Here is a 16,943-nt window from a genome sequence, read left to right on the forward strand (position 1 = left end):
CCTAATAATCTTATGTGGTTCCAAAATACTCTAAGTGCGACCTTCTTTTTCTCACGTATTTCTGACAACCAATGTTCACTTTCGCCTTTTATCTTTGATTGCACCAATATTTGAACCAGTGACTATTTATCCCGGTATATTTCCCATTTACTTGCTACTTCATGCTGCGGCTACTGCGACTTCTTGCCTGCCTGTGCTCTCGGGATGCTTTCTGTCGTTTGGTGATCGCTTCTCATATGTCCCTGTTCCACCGGCTTTTCGGTTTCTTTTTTCCTTTCCAACGAACATGTTGTTTCTCTTAGAAGCTCACACTTAGAAGCTCACTATATTCCCACTCTTTATTTCATCATCATCATCATCAGCCTAGTTACGCCCACTGCAGGGCAAAGGCCTCTCCCATACTTCTCCAACTACCCCGGTCATGTACTAATTGTGGCCATGTTGTCCCTGCAAACGTCTTAATGTCATCCACCCACCTAACTTTCTGCCGCCCCCTACTACGCTTCCCTTCCCATGGAATCCAGTCCGTAACCCTTAATGACCATCGGTTATCTTCCCTCCTCATTACACGTCCGGCCCATGCCCATTTCTTTTTCTTGATTTCAACTAAGATGTCATTTACCCGCGTTTGTTCCCTCACCCAATCTGCTCTTTTCTTATCCCTTAACGTTACACCTATCACTCTTCTTTCCATAGCTCGTTGCGTCGTCCTCAATTTCAGCAGAACCCTTTTCGTAAGCCTCCAGGTTTCTGCCCCGTAGGTGAGTACTGGTAAGACACAGCTGTTATACACTTTCCTCTTGAGGGATAGTGGCAACCTGCTGTTCATGATTTGAGAATGCCTGCCAAACGCACCCTAGCCCATTCTTATTCTTCTGGTTATTTCAGTCTCATGATCCGGATCCGTGGTCACTACCTGCCCTAAGTAGATGTATTCCCTTACCACTTCCAGTGCCTCACTACCTATCATAAACTGCTGTTCTCTTCTGAGACTGTTAAACATTACTTTAGTTCTCTGCAGATTAATTTTTAGACCCACCCTTCTGCTTTGCCTCTCCAGGTCAGTCAGCATGCATTGCGATTGGTCTCCTGAGTTACTAAGCAAGGCAATATCATCAGCGAATCGCAAGTTGCTAAGGTATTCTCCATCAACTTTTATCCCCAATTCTTCCCACTCCAGGTCTCTGAATACCTCCTGTAAACATGCTGTGAATAGCATTGGAGATATTGTATCTCCCTGTCTGATGCCTTTCTTTATTGGGATATTGTTGCTTTCTTTGTGGAGGATTACGGTGGCTGTGGAACCGCTATAGATATCGTCCAGTATCTTTACATATGGCTCATCTACACCCTGATTTCATGACTGCTGAGGTTTCAACTGAATCAAATGCTTTTTCGTAATCAATGAAGGCTATATATAAGGGTTGGTTATATTCCGCACATTTCTCTATCACCTGATTGATAGTGTGAATATGGTCTATTGTTGAATAGCCTTTACGGAATCCTGCCTGGTCCTTTGGTTGACAGAAATCTAAGGTATTCCTGATTCTATTTGGGATTACCTTAGTAAATACTTTGTAGGCAACGGACAGTAAGCTGATCGGTCTATAATTTTTCAAGTCTTTGGCGTCCCCTTTCTTATGGATTAGGATTATGTTAGCGTTCTTCAAAGATTCCGGTTTGTTCGAGGTCATGAGGCATTGTGTATATAGGGCGGCCAATCTTTCTAGGACAGTGTTCCCACCATCCTTCAACAATTCTGCTGTTACCTGATCCTCCCCAGCTGCCTTCCCCCTTTGCATAGCTCCCAAGGCGTTCTTTACCTCTTCCGGTGTTACTTGTGGGATTTCAAGTTCCTCTAGCCTATTACCTCTCACCTTATTGTCGTGGGTGTTACTGGTACTGTATAAATCTCTATAAAACTCTTCAGCCACTTGAACTATCTCATCCATATCAGTAACGATATTGCCGGCTTTGTCTCTTAACGCACACATCTGATTCTTGCCTATTCCTAGTTTCTTCTTCACTGCTTTTAGGCTTCCTCCGTTCCTGAGAGCCTGTTCAATTCTGTCCATATTATAGTTCCTTATGTCCGCTGTCTTACGCTTGTTGATCAACTTAGAAAGTTCTGCCAGTTCTATTCTAGCTGTAGGGTTAGAGGCTTTCATACATTGGCGTTTCTTGTTCAGATCTTTCGTCTCCTGCGATAGCTTACTGGTTTCCAGTTTAACGGCGTTACCACCGACTTCTATTGCGCACTCCTTAATGATGCCCATAAGATTGTCGTTCATTGCTTCAACACTATGGTCCTCTTCCTGGGTTAAAGCCGAATACCTGTTCTGTAGCTTGATCCGGAATTGCTCTAGTTTCCCTCTTACCGCTAACTCATTGATTGGCTTCTTATGTACCAGTTTCTTCCGTTCCCTCCTCAAGTCAAGGCTAATTCGAGTTCTTACCATCCTATGGTCACTGCAGCGCACCTTGCCGAGCACGTCTACATCTTGTATGATGCCAGGGTTCGCGCAGAGTATGAAGTCGATTTCATTTCTAGTCTCACCATTCGGGCTCCTCCACGTCCACTTTCGGCTAACCCGCTTGCGGAAAAAGGTATTCATTATCCGCATATTATTCTGTTCTGCAAACTCTACTAATAACTCTCCTCTGCTATTCCTAGAGCCTATGCCATATTCCCCCACTGACTTGTCTCCGGCCTGCTTCTTGCCTACCCTGGCATTGAAATCGCCCATCAGTATACTGTATTTTGTTTTGACTTTACCCATCGCCGATTCCACATCTTCATAGAAGCTTTCGACTTCCTGGTCATCATGACTAGATGTAGGGGCGTAGACCTGTACAACCTTCATTTTGTACCTCTTAATAAGTTTCACAACAAGACATGCCACCCTCTCGTTAATGCTATAGAATTCCTGTATGTTACCAGCTATGTTCTTATTAATCAGGAATCCGACTCCTAGTTCTCGTCTCTCTGCTAAGCCCCGGTAGCACAGGACGTGCCCGCTTTTTAGCACTGTATATGCTTCTTTTGGCCTCCTAACTTCACTGAGCCCTATTATATCCCATTTACTGCCCTCTAATTCCTCCAATAGCACTGCTAGACTAGCCTCACTAGATAACGTTCTAGCGTTAAACGTTGCCAGGTTCATATTCCAATGGCGGCCTGTCCGGAGCCAGGGATTCTTAGCACCCTCTGCAGCGTTGCAGGTCTGACCGCCGGTTCTGGTCACCGGGATCAGGCCGCACTCCAGGCCTGTTTGTGCAATTTTTTCAACACACGTTTTTTTTTTGTATTTTCCGGTGGAGAATTGTGCGGCACTGGGATTTGAATCACGGTCCTCTTGCACGGGAGGCGGATACTCTACCGTCCCCGCAGGAGTTAAATTAAAGATTAAATTATGGGGTTTTACGTGACAAAACCACTTTCTGATTATGAGGCACGCTGTAGTGGAGGACTCCGGAAATTTCGACCACCTGGGGTTCTTTAACGTGCACCTAAATCTAAGTACACGGGTGTTTTTGCATTTCGTCCCCATCGATATGCGGCCGCCGTGGCCGGGATCCGATCCCGCGACCTCGTGCTCAGCAGTCTAACACCATAGCCACTGAGTAACCACGGCGGGTCCCGCAGGAGTTGTACGCCTCATTTAACCTACTGTGGTGCCCTATTTGATCAGTCAAGGTGGACCAATCTGAGCTCGGTTATACCGCACGGATGGCACTCGGCTAGAGAACCTGGTATTTATGACCTGCACATGTGTGGCCATACTTAATTGAAGATATATATCTTTCTTTTTTTTATTTTAGGAGGGTTCCCGTACAGTGATAAAATAAAGGAAAAGACATTAAAAAGAAAAAAAAAGAGAGAAAGAGGGAAAGAAAAGGAACATACAGGTGATTTGAACTCGTGACCGTTGGGTGTTGCCCGGAAAGATAGCTCAGTCGGTTGGTTCGTCAGGCCCCAGGTTACTTTCAAGCACCATAGCTCCTGCTCCGAGCCTCATACTTACGTGGAAAGGGACTGATGTTGTCCGCGATAGTCTGTTTTTGCTGAGTGGTTGGAAAGCATACTTTCTTGGAAAAATGGCCGCCCGAGGAGAAGAGCGAACTCGAGCGGCTTTAGAGACTAGGAAAACTGCCTTAAAATATTTAGACTTGAGGGAAAGCTTCGTTATCAAACGATAGCACGGCAATCAGCACTCGAATACGACGAGAGAAATTATTGGGACGTGTTAAATTCCCTTGAAATAAATATGGTTTGCGAGACAAATGCTTGTAAGTATTGAACCTCTTAAAAGATGAGGAGGGAATATGCGCTCACCGAGAGGGCATCGTCCGCACGAGACCACCACCAGGCACCTTACTGAGACATGGAGGGCTCTGCGGCCGGAAAGAAAGCCTCCCTTCTCCGCCGGCCAAGAGGGGAAAACGCGCTTTCCGATCGCTCAAGGTTGCGCGGACATAGTATAACTCTAGCGTCTAGGAACAGCTTAACCAGGTGCGAGGGCGGCACGCATAGCGTGGGAAGCTAGTCGCCAGAATAACTATCTCAAGGACGGCTGCTGACGAGGGCGAAATACCTTCGTGTAAATATAATAAGCCTAATAGGACTACTTTCGAAAGAAAGAAAGGAAACGGCCCAGAGGGCTATACTACGCGAGCTATGACTGATAATTTTCTACATATATATATATATATATTTATCTCATCTATGGTATCGCATGCACGCGCTGTTGCTTTGTCTCTGCGTGTAGTAGTTAAGAGAGCCAGTTTAAGGGCGGAGAAGAAGGAAGGAAAGGAAAGCAAAATTGAAGCGCCGTGGTTTTAAAGCGCACCCGTGGTAGAGAAACGGAAGGCGATATAAGTGTGCGTGGCCATGATACGCACACGACAAACTGCCTTAAAACATTTAGACTTGAGGGAAAGCTTCGTTAACAAACGATATCACAGCAATCAGCACTCGAATATAATTATAACCCTAATAATAATTGTAAATATCCATCTCATCTATGGGATCTAATGCGCGCGCTGTTGCTTTGTCTCTGCGTGTAGTAGTTAAGAGAGCCATTTTAAGGGCGGAGAAGAAGGAAGGAAAGGAAAGGAAAATTGCAGCGCCGTGGTTTTAAAGCGCACCCATGGTAGAGAAACGGAAGGCGATATAAGCGTGCGTGGCCATGATACGCACACGACAAACTGCCTTAAAATATTTAGACTTGAGGGAAAGCTTCGTTATCAAACGATAGCACGGCAGTCAGCACTCGAATACGACGAGAGAAATTATTGAGACTTAGAAAATTCCCTTGAAAGAAATATGGTTTGCGAGACAAATGCTTGTAAGTATTGAACCTCTTAAAAGATGAGGGGGGAATATGCGCTCACCGAGAGGGCATCGTCCGCACGAGACCACCACCAGGCACCTTACTGAGACGTGGAGGGCTCTGCGGCCGGAAACAAAGCCTCCCTTCTCCGCCGGCCAAGAGGGGAAAACGCGCTTTCCGATCGCTCAAGGTTGCGCGGACATAGTATAACTCTAGCGTCTAGGAACAGCTTAACCAGGTGCGAGGGCGGCACGCATAGCGTGGGAAGCTAGCCGCCAGAATAACTATCTCAAGGACTGCTGCTGACGAGGGCGAAATACCTTCGTGTAATTATAATAACCCTAATAGGACTACTTTTGAAAGAAAAAAAAGGAAACGGCCCAGATGGCTATACTATGAGACTCTTTATTTGGCCATTTGCAAAGGTCTTCCTCGGCCCTAGTGACTATATTTCTTATTTGTTCAGCATTAAAATTTGGACTGGCCATTTTGCACTCCTTGCTCTCTTTCCCAACTACATATCCCATTTTCAAAATGATACGTTTATGGTCACTCCCTAAACTGCTATACCATTCCTCATCAATGACCGTTTCTCCCAACTTATCATGAATTCCTTCTGTCATCAGACAGTAATCAATGGTTGATTGCTGGTTTCCCACTTCCCACGTGATCTGCTCTTCTACACTTAGGCCCTGTATTGACGATAACAAGTTTATGTTGCTCACAAAGGTCTAGCATTGACTTCTCGTTGTTGTCGATATAGCCATCTAAATCCTGTATGTGGGCATTCATCTCACCTAATAGGATAATTTCGGCATCATTCCCGAAACCCTTAATATCAGCACTTATGCATTCCATTACTCTTTACCCTTCTCTGCGCAGTTATTTCCAGTCCACAAGTATGTAACGCCTAGCCAAGTTTTCTTTCCACTCATTGTACCTGATAACCACAGATGCTCTTGAAATTTTGAATTTACTTTTTTCATTTGGCTCCCTTATGGGTAAGCATTCCGACTCCCCCACCCTTTCTTTTCGACTTAGTTCTGTTGCACTCTTCCCAAACATAATTCTCAATCACAAGCGACTCTTCTGAGTCTCTAAGGTGTGTTTCTGTGACTGCATACACCTCTATTTGTTCTCTATGTAACTGCTCCTCAATCCCTGCCCACTTTTCCTTTTTTCTGCCGCCCTGCATGTTTATGTGGCCTATTGCATGGAGAGATCTCTTTCTTGCTTTCCTTCTTTTTCTGTTATATTGGCGGTGATTTTATTCTGAGAAGAGTACGCATTTGGGCTGGTTGGTTCATGATTACGAGCAATAAAAAACTGCGCTAAACGACAGGATGAGCGAAGGGACACAGACAATAGGTTGTTAGTCAGCGCTGTTGTCTGTGTCCCTTCACTCGTCGTGTCGTTTAGCGCTGTTTTTTATTGCTCACTATTCTGAGGTTTGCTTAGGGGATCTTCTTCAGTACTACCTACTCTGGCCTCCTGAGTGCTCGTGGGCCCCCTAAAGAAAGCAACAGCACGACCAGCAAGTCGCCATCCCACTTGTCATGCGAGCGTGTAATTGAAGTGGATCCCGTCTTGTTTAAAACCACCACACCTCCTCATTTCCCTGTTTACTTCAACAACCTCTAAGCCTTTCTCTCAGCTCATTTTGCATATTGCCTCATTAGCAGCCACTACGGCTTTGTATGTGACTGTCACGTACAGGCATCTCCGGCACCGTGCACACCACGATCTGCACCTGAGGGGATTGCTCGCACAAGTTGCCCACCCCCTTCGTCAAACGCTGTGCTAGTCCTGTCCTTTTCCTGTTTAGGACGTCATTTAGCCCACCTGCTACTATGACAAGGTTGTGCACGTGGGCATTTTCTGCGACCTTTTCTTTTGCTCACTCCATGACAAAACCTAGTGTCCGCCCCGGAAATGTCCCTATCGCCACTCTTTTATCGCCTTTCACCCTCTCCACAATTGCTTCTGAGCACCTAGCCAGGTTTGAGCCACCGACGATAACCACCATTTCAATTTCTCCTACCTCTCTCTGCTTCCCTTTGTCTTTTTCTGCGTGATTCGGATTTGACAAGGGGGATTGACTTCTGCACCCCTGCTTTTTCAAGGTAACCTAACCCCTCACCACATTGCCCGCATTCCACGTACTTTGCTAGCACTCCTTCTCCTGTCATATCGGGGGACTGCGGTCCATTGTCACGACCATTGTCGTTCACAATGGTGGCCCTGTTCAGCTTTTTCTCGGCTGCTTCAAGTTTTTTTTCACTACCTTCCATGCATCACACTCCCTATTTAGTTCATTTTTGAGCTGTTCAACCTTTTTGAGAAGCTCTTCCTGGAAAGCCTCCATTTTCTTCAGCCTAGCATCGACACTACAGTGTGTGCCGATGGACTCGACTCCCTCTCCATTCTCATTCGTCCCCGGATCTTCTTTGAGGGACCCCCCGCACACTGCCCGCTTTCCCGGCTTTCTTGCCATGTGTTGCACGGCTTTTTTCCAATGCAAATACTATAGCACTATAGTACTATAATAATGCAGAGCACATGCCTTCTAGCAAAAACCGACACGCACAGGATCTAAATCCTTCAAATGTCGCAAAGTAATTCTTACCAATGTTTTAAAAGCAATCAATGCCGCAGAGACTTAAGGTATGACACGTTTTCACACATGTTCAACCACGCGGACACGCTCTCACTTTCCTACCGAAACAGACACAATAAAACCACTAATAGCTATTAGTCTTGCCACTTCCAAGCTACTATTTAAAGGCTATAAAGACTTAACGTCCCACCCGGTTACACATGTTAAAGCACGTGGCACGAGAGGGCACTCTGACTATCCTGCAAAACCAAATGTACACGAAACACATTCGCTCAAAAGAAAAGAGAGGGATAAAAAAAGAGAACTACCCAATTATTATTTAACCCTTTCGCTGTCGGCCATTTCTGGCCGTGACGCACCCCCAGTGTCGGCTTGGTTTCAGGGAGCGAGCATAACAGGGAATGAACATAGCAATTTATTTTTGATTATGATTGGTATACAAATAACATAGTCAATGCAATATGCACATTTTAATGTTCTGCAGCTGTTATTAGTAAACATCATCATCATCATCAGCCAGACTATAACATCCATTCAACATCCGAATCTGACGATGCGGAACTCATCTCTTCGTCGCGTTAGACGCTGTTCGAGTCCAAATCCGAGCTCGGCTCGTATTCTGAATCGTAAGAGCCACCGCTCCGATGAACAGACGAACGTCTCGAGCTGCTCAGCTATCCGAAAGTAACCGCGCGCAGGGAGGATGCGCTTTCAGTCGCCCGCGCAACGGAGAGAAATGGGACGTTGCGTGATCAAGAAGAGGGAGATGGAAAAAAGCTAAAACAAAGTTCGAAGGGCTTTACGTTTACTGCTGCAAGTCGGAAACGAGGGTGCGGCGAGAGAGCGAAACAGCAATCGAGTCACCCTTTTCGGAGAGGCAACGGCGGCGCGTGCGCCTGAACTTGACGCGCCGTAGCAGACACACCAACAGAAGAAAATAAAAACCTTCAAACCGGCGGAGATGGCAGAACAACCCTTGAACCCATAACCACGCGCGCGACGCATGATCCAGCGAACGCGGAGCCACCGCGCCACTCGGCAAAAAGAGAGGGGGGCGTGGCAGTCGCACCGTACTCTTCAATACGTGTACTAACACAGGCCGGGGCGAAAATACGAACTTGTAGGAAGAGTCAATAGATGGCGTGGCCAAGTCCGGGAGCGCCAGCTTTGCGCTCAGGCGCGAAATTTTGAACGCGCGACAGAGAACGTACCGGTACGTCAGTGACACTGTGCGGGGGAAGCGCGATGACGTACCGGTACGTCAGTGACAGCGAAAGGGTTAAAGGCTAAAAAAAGCCGCAAATCCAAAACAGAAGCAAGCTCAAAGCATGCGCAATAACGTATGATTTCATCGCTGCCACGGAGCCCTGAAAAGCACGTCCATTTGCCACAAAATCTCTGTGTCGGCACATGTACGAAGGGGAGAGCCATCTGGTGGTGCTGCAAGGAACCCAGCGGCATGTGCGGTATGTGTGCTCTGCTGTGATTACTTGGCCTATTTGGCAAGTGGCCACGGTCATGAAACCTGACGAGGTTCGCAAAGAAAAGCTTTGCCTTCAAAATTTTTTGGGTGGAGCATCTCCCCCTTAATCCATACTTGCTGCATAATAATCCATATGCTAGCTCACATTCTGCTGATTTCATTTTGTTTTGCTTACTTTTGACTGTATCTGATGTAATTGTTTTTGTATAATTTTGCAGTTGACTTGGTTTATAGTTAGTGTAAAACTGTATCATGTTGTGTTTTACAATATTTGTTCTAACCCACTTTTTCACTGTGTGCATGTGCGTGCCCTCCTTGCTATGATCTCTTGTGAGATTGGAAGTGTTCCTAAATAAAATGAATAAATTGTACAGCACTAACAGAAATGAATAAATTGTAAAGCACTAATACAAGTTACCACTGACTGCTTTGGGCCTTTAGTGTGGCACACAATGTGAGAATGACATGCAAGTGAAAAGTGGTGAATACAGACGTAGAACACAACACGAATATATTTAAAACACAGAATAGGAAACAAATATGGGGTAGTACGCAGTGGATTAAGTAATTCTATGATATATTGTAAGAGTTTAAAATTACTAAACGACTCGTGGCCACTGTGATGAAACAACAAAACAAATATATTGACATGTGTGCTTATTTATCCTTTTCTCAGGGACTGCATTTCACCCACTAACAACTTGAAGTTATCGCTCAGCACAAGACGTGCCTGCATGATTGGAAGCTACTGTAATGTTATTGATGGTTCTATGCGCTGTCTGCTGTCACCGAAGCTTGTGTAACCTGACTGTATAAGCAATGCGAATTGTGTAGTACTTTCTTGAAGACATGCAGGCACCAGCGATTACTCTGGAAACTTTGATGACTTGTGTATAAAAGCCGACGCACTTGACTGGCAGAGCAGATTTTCGACGATCACCGTCTGTGGTCGCTGCTATCGTTAGTTCTTGAGTGTAGCCTGTTTTGAGGGTACATGTTCGCCCAATAAAACGCTAGTTTCATCATTCACAGTTTTGCTGCTTTCTTTACCATCACTGCTATGTGACAAAATTGCACAGGAGAGTGGACTATAAGAGGAATTGTAATAGCCGGGAGGGATGTAAAGTATTGCTGAAATACTGTAGACAAACAAAAACATATTCAGCAAATTAAGTTATATGGGCCTTGTAGAATATAAGGATTCCTTTCTATTAAATTCTTTCCTTCATCATCCACCATTAGCCATTGTAATAGAATGGTCCTGTTATTCCAGCTTCTGACTTTTACACAGAACTGGGGATGAATGAAACAATTGATTCCGGCTGCTCTCTTGCTGTATTCCAACTCCGTGTATGTTGTGCGTGCAGTACTGAGTGAAGAGCTGCTACGGCAGATGCGGCAGCGGGAGCAGGAGTTGCGCCAGGGGGCGGCCCGCGCCTACTCGCTGGGGGCCAATCGCTGCGCCATCAGCCACCAGTTGCAGCTGCGTGTGGTGCGGGAGGCAGGGCTTCCCGACCAGGCTGCCACCTTGCTCGCTCAGGCCCCGCCCCCAAATGAGGACTGGACCCCCGCATCTATGACACAAGACCCCCTGGACCTCATGGTGGCGAGGCCTGCCACTTCGGCTCGAGCTCCACCAAACCCCATCTTGGTCCCGCCTTCACGAGCGCCGCCTCGGCGCTTGGCTCCACCCTCCGACCTCAGGCTTCACAGGCAGCCGCACCTGGGGAGGAGGGCACTGCGATTGGCCGAGGTAGGAAGGAGCGTCTGCTTACAGACCCACACATAGTAGTCTGGACAGATATGTGCCAGATATGGCCATACATTAAGTACAGCCAGGCATTTTGTTCATCTGTCCAAATGGAGGCACATTGACACGTGTAGGATACCAGTTGAAAAAGTTACCTGTGCATGTTTTGATGCCACTGCAAAGTACAGCTCAAAGCAAGGCCAATTGGAATGCAGTTTGTACACTATGCGAAACCAGTTACAGTAAACAGCACTTAGCCAGCCATACACACTGTTCGTGACATTTGCATTGCGGCCCAGTGCCCTCCGCATCTCACTGCATGTAAATAGGTGATGCTTAACATTTAGGAGAATGAAAGCCATCTTGCCTCACACGCCTTCTTTCTTTCATCCCTTTAGCTGCAGAGTGAGAACAGCAATCTCAGCAAGGTGATCCCAGACATCGCCATGGCGACAGCGACCCTCGAGCACCTGGACCTAGCTGAGTCTGACAAGGACAACTATGGCTGTGAGGCTGATGACCTGTCCCCCGTACACATGCTTGTCTGACCCCTGCCACAGCCGCGACGCCGGCACATCAGTCTCCCGTCGCAGCAGCAGCATCAACTTCTGCACCCCTCGCCACTCTGTGTGCAGCCATTATGCTCCTTGGGCGGCCAGTGTGCGCACCCTCGTGAACAACGGTTTCTATCATCGGCCACATCATCTAAGCCGTCTTATGTGTTCAACAACCCTCCCGGACTACTGTTGCCAACGTCCCGGTGGCCCCTTGTACAGTCTCGTGATGACAGCTTTGAGGAACTAGAGAGACACACCTCATCGTCGTGGCATGTCAGGGACAGCTTTTCTTCATTGGGACATCGTCCACTGCCCGTGCGTTCGCAGAGACCATGGTTTGCATCTGGTGTACACGACCCTTCTTCCAGAGCCAGGAGACACTGACCTGAGAGATATGGCAGCTGCCTCTCTGAAGCTGATAGCAAGAGGAACAGTGTGACATTGCGATTTATGGGACGCTCTTTGTTTGTTAAAACTGTTATTGCTCGACAACAATTCTTTTCTTTCCGTCTGCTATTTATTTATGATTCAGTCTTCCACTGCTCTTCAGACACAGTGTGGTGTGTAAAGTTTAAATAAGTACCTTGTTGATTGCCGGTTAGAAACTCTGTGTTGTCCCAAGAGGTTATGTAAGCAATGCTGGCACAAAAGCTCTGGATTTAGGTTCTGCCATGTGCAAGGATGCTTGTACAAAGAAGTCCAATCCAATGTTTCAAGATATTTGTGTTCAAGCTTGAATTTTTTTAAGATAAGCTGTACAAAGTTATTTTGGATGTGACGATGGCTGTCATTCTTGAAATGATTTCTTTGATATGCGAGATTATTTAACAAGTATGCCTTTTAATACTTTTTTTCTGTTACAGTAGATTTGTTTTGACACAAACATGAGGTGCATTGGAAATCTTGTTGCCTGATCAAGCGTTCAGAGGAGGCTTTACTTCAGGAGCTCATATCTAATCTATACAGTACACTTAAACCTCGTTATAGCAAAGTCAGATTCATCATAAATATACCTTCGTTATATGCGATAGTTGTTATCAGCACACAATAAAAAAAAGTTGCAATCAGGTCTCTTGGAAAGAAATGCAAGTTTGACGCCTCCCACAGGCCAGCAAATGGCCTCGAGTAAATTTTTATAGCCCTTTAGTGGCTTGCCATGGCAATATGTGGCACAGGAACCACAGGAAATTGTATATGTGCACCTTGACACAACCATGTGATCAGTGTGATCACGTGAGATCAGCGCATTGGCCTGCGAGCTGCAGCCAAGCCAAGCCGCTTGGCGAAATTCGAAGCATGCATGTCCAAAATGTGCAGTTTCATATTGCTCTTGTTGAATAGCCGACCGCTGAGTTTTTGGACACAATGGGGTCCTCAACTTTGCTACCAAGGTGACTACCTAGCGATTTGCTACCAAGTCTGGCTCATAGATCTATCTCCCTTGATCACCAATGAGGTCTCCAAGTACTAACACATTGACGAGCTTCTCTTGACGACTTGTCGCCAGCCATTTCACCATCTGTCAGCAAATTTTCGTTAAAGCTGTAGTACTCCTAAGTTGCTAGGCCTAAACAGCGCCGCTTTGTTGAGGGCCTGCAATCAAATTTTCAGTTTGGTGCTGAGTCGATGTGGTGGCAACTTTGTCCACGGCTGTTCTGCTTATGACATTGCGTGCGCAGATAATGGAAAAATTGAGCAGCACATTGTGCAATGTCCACAATTTTGGTTGCCTTAATACAACTGGTTCTAGGTGGGGACGCCAAAAGGCAGTCTGAATAATTGCACTGGTTAGAAAAACTGGCTGCCTGAAAAATTGGTTGGTCACTGTACTTGACATTTTAGCTACTAGAATACATATTTTGAGCTGAATGCAGACAAAAATTTGCTTTTGAATAACCAATACCATGTTTGATGTTGCATTTATGGTTTCGTCACAGCAGGACCCCATTGAAGTAAAGCATGACCAACCAAAATTTACATTTACTTCATTATCAATAATTTGTTATATCCAAGTTCATTGTACGAAGGTTTGTCTGTGTGTGTGTTTATGGAGACATCATCTTGCTCAGCTTCCACTGAAACAATTTCGGACAAGATATATTGCATTCGACAGAGAATGTCCAAATACTAACTTTTGGGAACAGATTTACACAGGCCTTCACTTATTTAACAAAATTATGTGAAAAATCTGAAAATTTCAAGAGAAACAACGTCACATTTATGACCCTGCAACTCTGCTATGAAAACATATATCACAATATTATTATTTTGTCAGATTCAATGCTGACAAAATTGATGTTTGGCATTGCGATGTATTATATCACTGGTTTGTGAAAGTAACTTCTCTCTAACTCTTGAAAATGATGGAATGCATCCATGTATTTCCAGACGGTTATTATTGTCCGACTCTGACGAACTTTACAGAATTGTGATATACAGTAGAACCTCGTTCATACGTTTAAAAAGATGTGAGAAAGAATATACTAACCGGAAAAACGTACGATCCGAAGTAGCTAAACAAATTTGACAGACTCAACTATTGTTAACATCTCCATAAAGCGAAGTGTCACGCCGATTGCTGCGGCTCGGCTCGAGACGCTTACATGCGTAGAGCTGGTGCTGCTCTGGCAGCCCGAGACGCGTGTTCTTGCTTTCCAATTGCGTGGTGTTTTAAGGGGGCGACGGGAAACCGAGACGAAATCAAGCTGGTGGGCGATGCCGAATGCCGCCAAAGCGAAACGCGATTACCACATTGCGCAGCCTGCAGCAGGAAACGGCGGCTCGTTTGGCTCGTTTAGATTATCGCCTACTAGAAGCGTGCAGTGCACTACCAGTGGCACTATGCACCACGCGCTGTAAAACAGATAGGCAAAGATGCTTATCGCAGTAGGTTTAGTGGCGACAGCTGTGAATGTGGCGTGCAACGACTGGTGATAATTTTGCTGGTAGCGGATTAAGAAACTGTGTGCACCGTCGCTTTCGCATGAGACGGGTGGCTATATGCTGTTCTCTATCGCACATCCCTCGCGCCTTTTCTTGTTCACATGGGATCTAGCGGCCGGAAAACTTATACGATCGCAGTCTGCAGCAGGAAACGGCGGCGCGTTTCGGTTATCGTGCGATGTGCTTTCGAGGGCACCATGCGCTGTGAAACAGATAGGTGAAGATGCTTATCGCAATATAATTGGCGGTGACAGCTGTGGATGCGGAGTGCGACTACCTGGGGGGCCGAAATGGGAAACTGAGCGTGCGCCGGCATTTTCATGTGAGACGGGTGGGCGAGTATTGCGGTGAAGCTACTGCGGCGGGCAGCTATATACTGTTCTCGATCGCGCGAGCCTCGTGCATTTTCCTGTTTACATGGGATCTAGCGACTGGAAAACGTATCATACGATCACAGTTTGGCAACGTACTGACCGTTGGTGCTGAAAAATTGTGTTTTCTGGGAACGTATAAACCGGCAAAAATGTGCGTAATTCTATTGGGTCATTTTTTGTGTTCTTCATCGGGAATGTTGACGCCGGGAAAACGTACGTAACAGGAACGTATCAATGAGGTTCTGCTGTGTATGTCTTTGATGTAAAGTTGCACTTGGCAGTAGAATATTGTTTTTATGTTTAACTGTTTCGTGCCATTCTTTTTTAACATTACAGGCCCTAAGTCCTAATTCTGCTTCCAACAGTCTATGTAACTTCAGCTTTTCTTTTACAACAAATTTTTTTCATATCAATTCAACAGTTGCCTTTATTAGAACATTTTGTATGTAATATAATCAGAAAGTTGGAGTTGTCCTCAAGCTAAGCTTTGTCTTAAAAGCAGTTTGAACTAGCTCAGCTGATCATCGGTGAACTCTGCTCAGCAAAGATGTTTTACAACTGCGGGAACAAACGACCACAGAGAGAGAGCACACAAGGACAGGCGCCGACTCGCAACTAATCTTTATTCCACAAAGACCACATACAATTAGGAATAAAGCGAGTGGGACCGTACCTTCCTACCTACTGCTTGGCGTGCCCATATAAGCCGATCCTGAAAGGAGTGATTTTGTGCCCAGTCCGAGATAGCCGAGCGAGAGAGTTATGCGAGGGGTATCTTATAAGAAAGACTTATAAGAAAGAAGGGACATGATTTTGTCAGCGACACCTCAGTTTATCTGTACAGCAATGAGTTGAGGTTTATTGATGAATGTAGTTAAGTTGCGTGTTGCTTGCACAGAAAGTTTTTTTTGGTGACTGTGCTTTTTCCGTGCACGCACAGTGGTGTATTTCTGGGATGTACTTATATGTGGTCTTTGTGGAATAAAGGTTAGTTGCAAGTCTGCGCCTGTCCTTGTGTGCTCTTTCTGTGGTCGTTTGTTCGCACAGTTATAAAACTGCTTCCTAATATGCACCAACTTGCCCAACAAGTTCTTCTAAGTTAACGAAGTGATTCTTAGTGAGATTACTGTATTCGCAGAAAAAATTGTCATGCTTGCAGGATGTCCTTGTAATGACCATGACTGCATTTTGGTCAGCAACTTTTCAAAAATCTTTCGCCACTTATATTTGGATTCTTTAGTCCTTTTGTGCACAGCGAATGCATTTGAAGAGAACTATTTCACTCTTCCTTATTCGAACACATGGGACATGCAGGAATTCTCACCTTGGGATTGAGTGACTGTTTCATTGATTTCTTGTTTCATTGAACACATTCCGAAGCTACACTCGGGCTATAATAAATTAATAGCAATCGCCAGGGTTTCTTTAATGTGCACCTAAGCTCACGAGCATTCTTTTGGCCCCTATCGAAATGTGGCCACTAAACCACTTAACAGTTTTTGCCTAATACAGCAGCTAAATGAACTTGAATGAATCCTTTTTTTTTTTTGCATATAATAGAAAAAGCCATATTCTGTGACTCATCATCATCATCAGCCTATTTTATGTTCACTCACTGTTATGCTCCCTGCGATCTCCAATTACCCCCGTCCTGCGCCAACCGATTTCAACTTGCACCTGTGAATTTCCTAATTTCATTGCCCCACCTAGTTTCCTGCTGTCCTCGACTGCACTTCCCTTCTCCTGGCACCCATTCTGCAACTCTAATGGCCCACTGGCCATCTAACCTATGCATTACATGGCCTGCCCACCTCCATATTTTTCTCTTAATGTCAATTAGAATATCGGCTATCCCCATTTGCTCTCTGATCCACACCGCTCTCTTT

The 16,943-nt window shown here is 45.5% G+C and overlaps 1 protein-coding gene across 3 annotated transcripts in view; it reads left to right on the plus strand.

Annotated features, from left to right (window-relative positions):
• LOC126533185 (BTB/POZ domain-containing protein 7) overlaps positions 1–16,060 on the plus strand; it is a 139,575-nt gene extending 123,515 nt beyond the window's left edge. For all 3 annotated transcript variants that reach the window (XM_055071638.2, XM_055071639.2, XM_050180452.3), the window contains exons 11-12: positions 10,801–11,186; positions 11,582–16,060. In XM_055071638.2, coding sequence (XP_054927613.1) covers positions 10,801–11,186; positions 11,582–11,731 — 536 coding nt within the window. In that variant the 3' untranslated portion in view covers positions 11,732–16,060. The remainder of the gene's footprint in view (positions 1–10,800; positions 11,187–11,581) is intronic.
• Positions 16,061–16,943: the final 883 nt, after the last annotated feature.

Source organism: Dermacentor andersoni, chromosome 7 (assembly GCF_023375885.2).
Source record: "Dermacentor andersoni chromosome 7, qqDerAnde1_hic_scaffold, whole genome shotgun sequence".
In the NCBI taxonomy this organism is placed as follows: Eukaryota; Metazoa; Arthropoda; class Arachnida; order Ixodida; family Ixodidae; genus Dermacentor; species Dermacentor andersoni.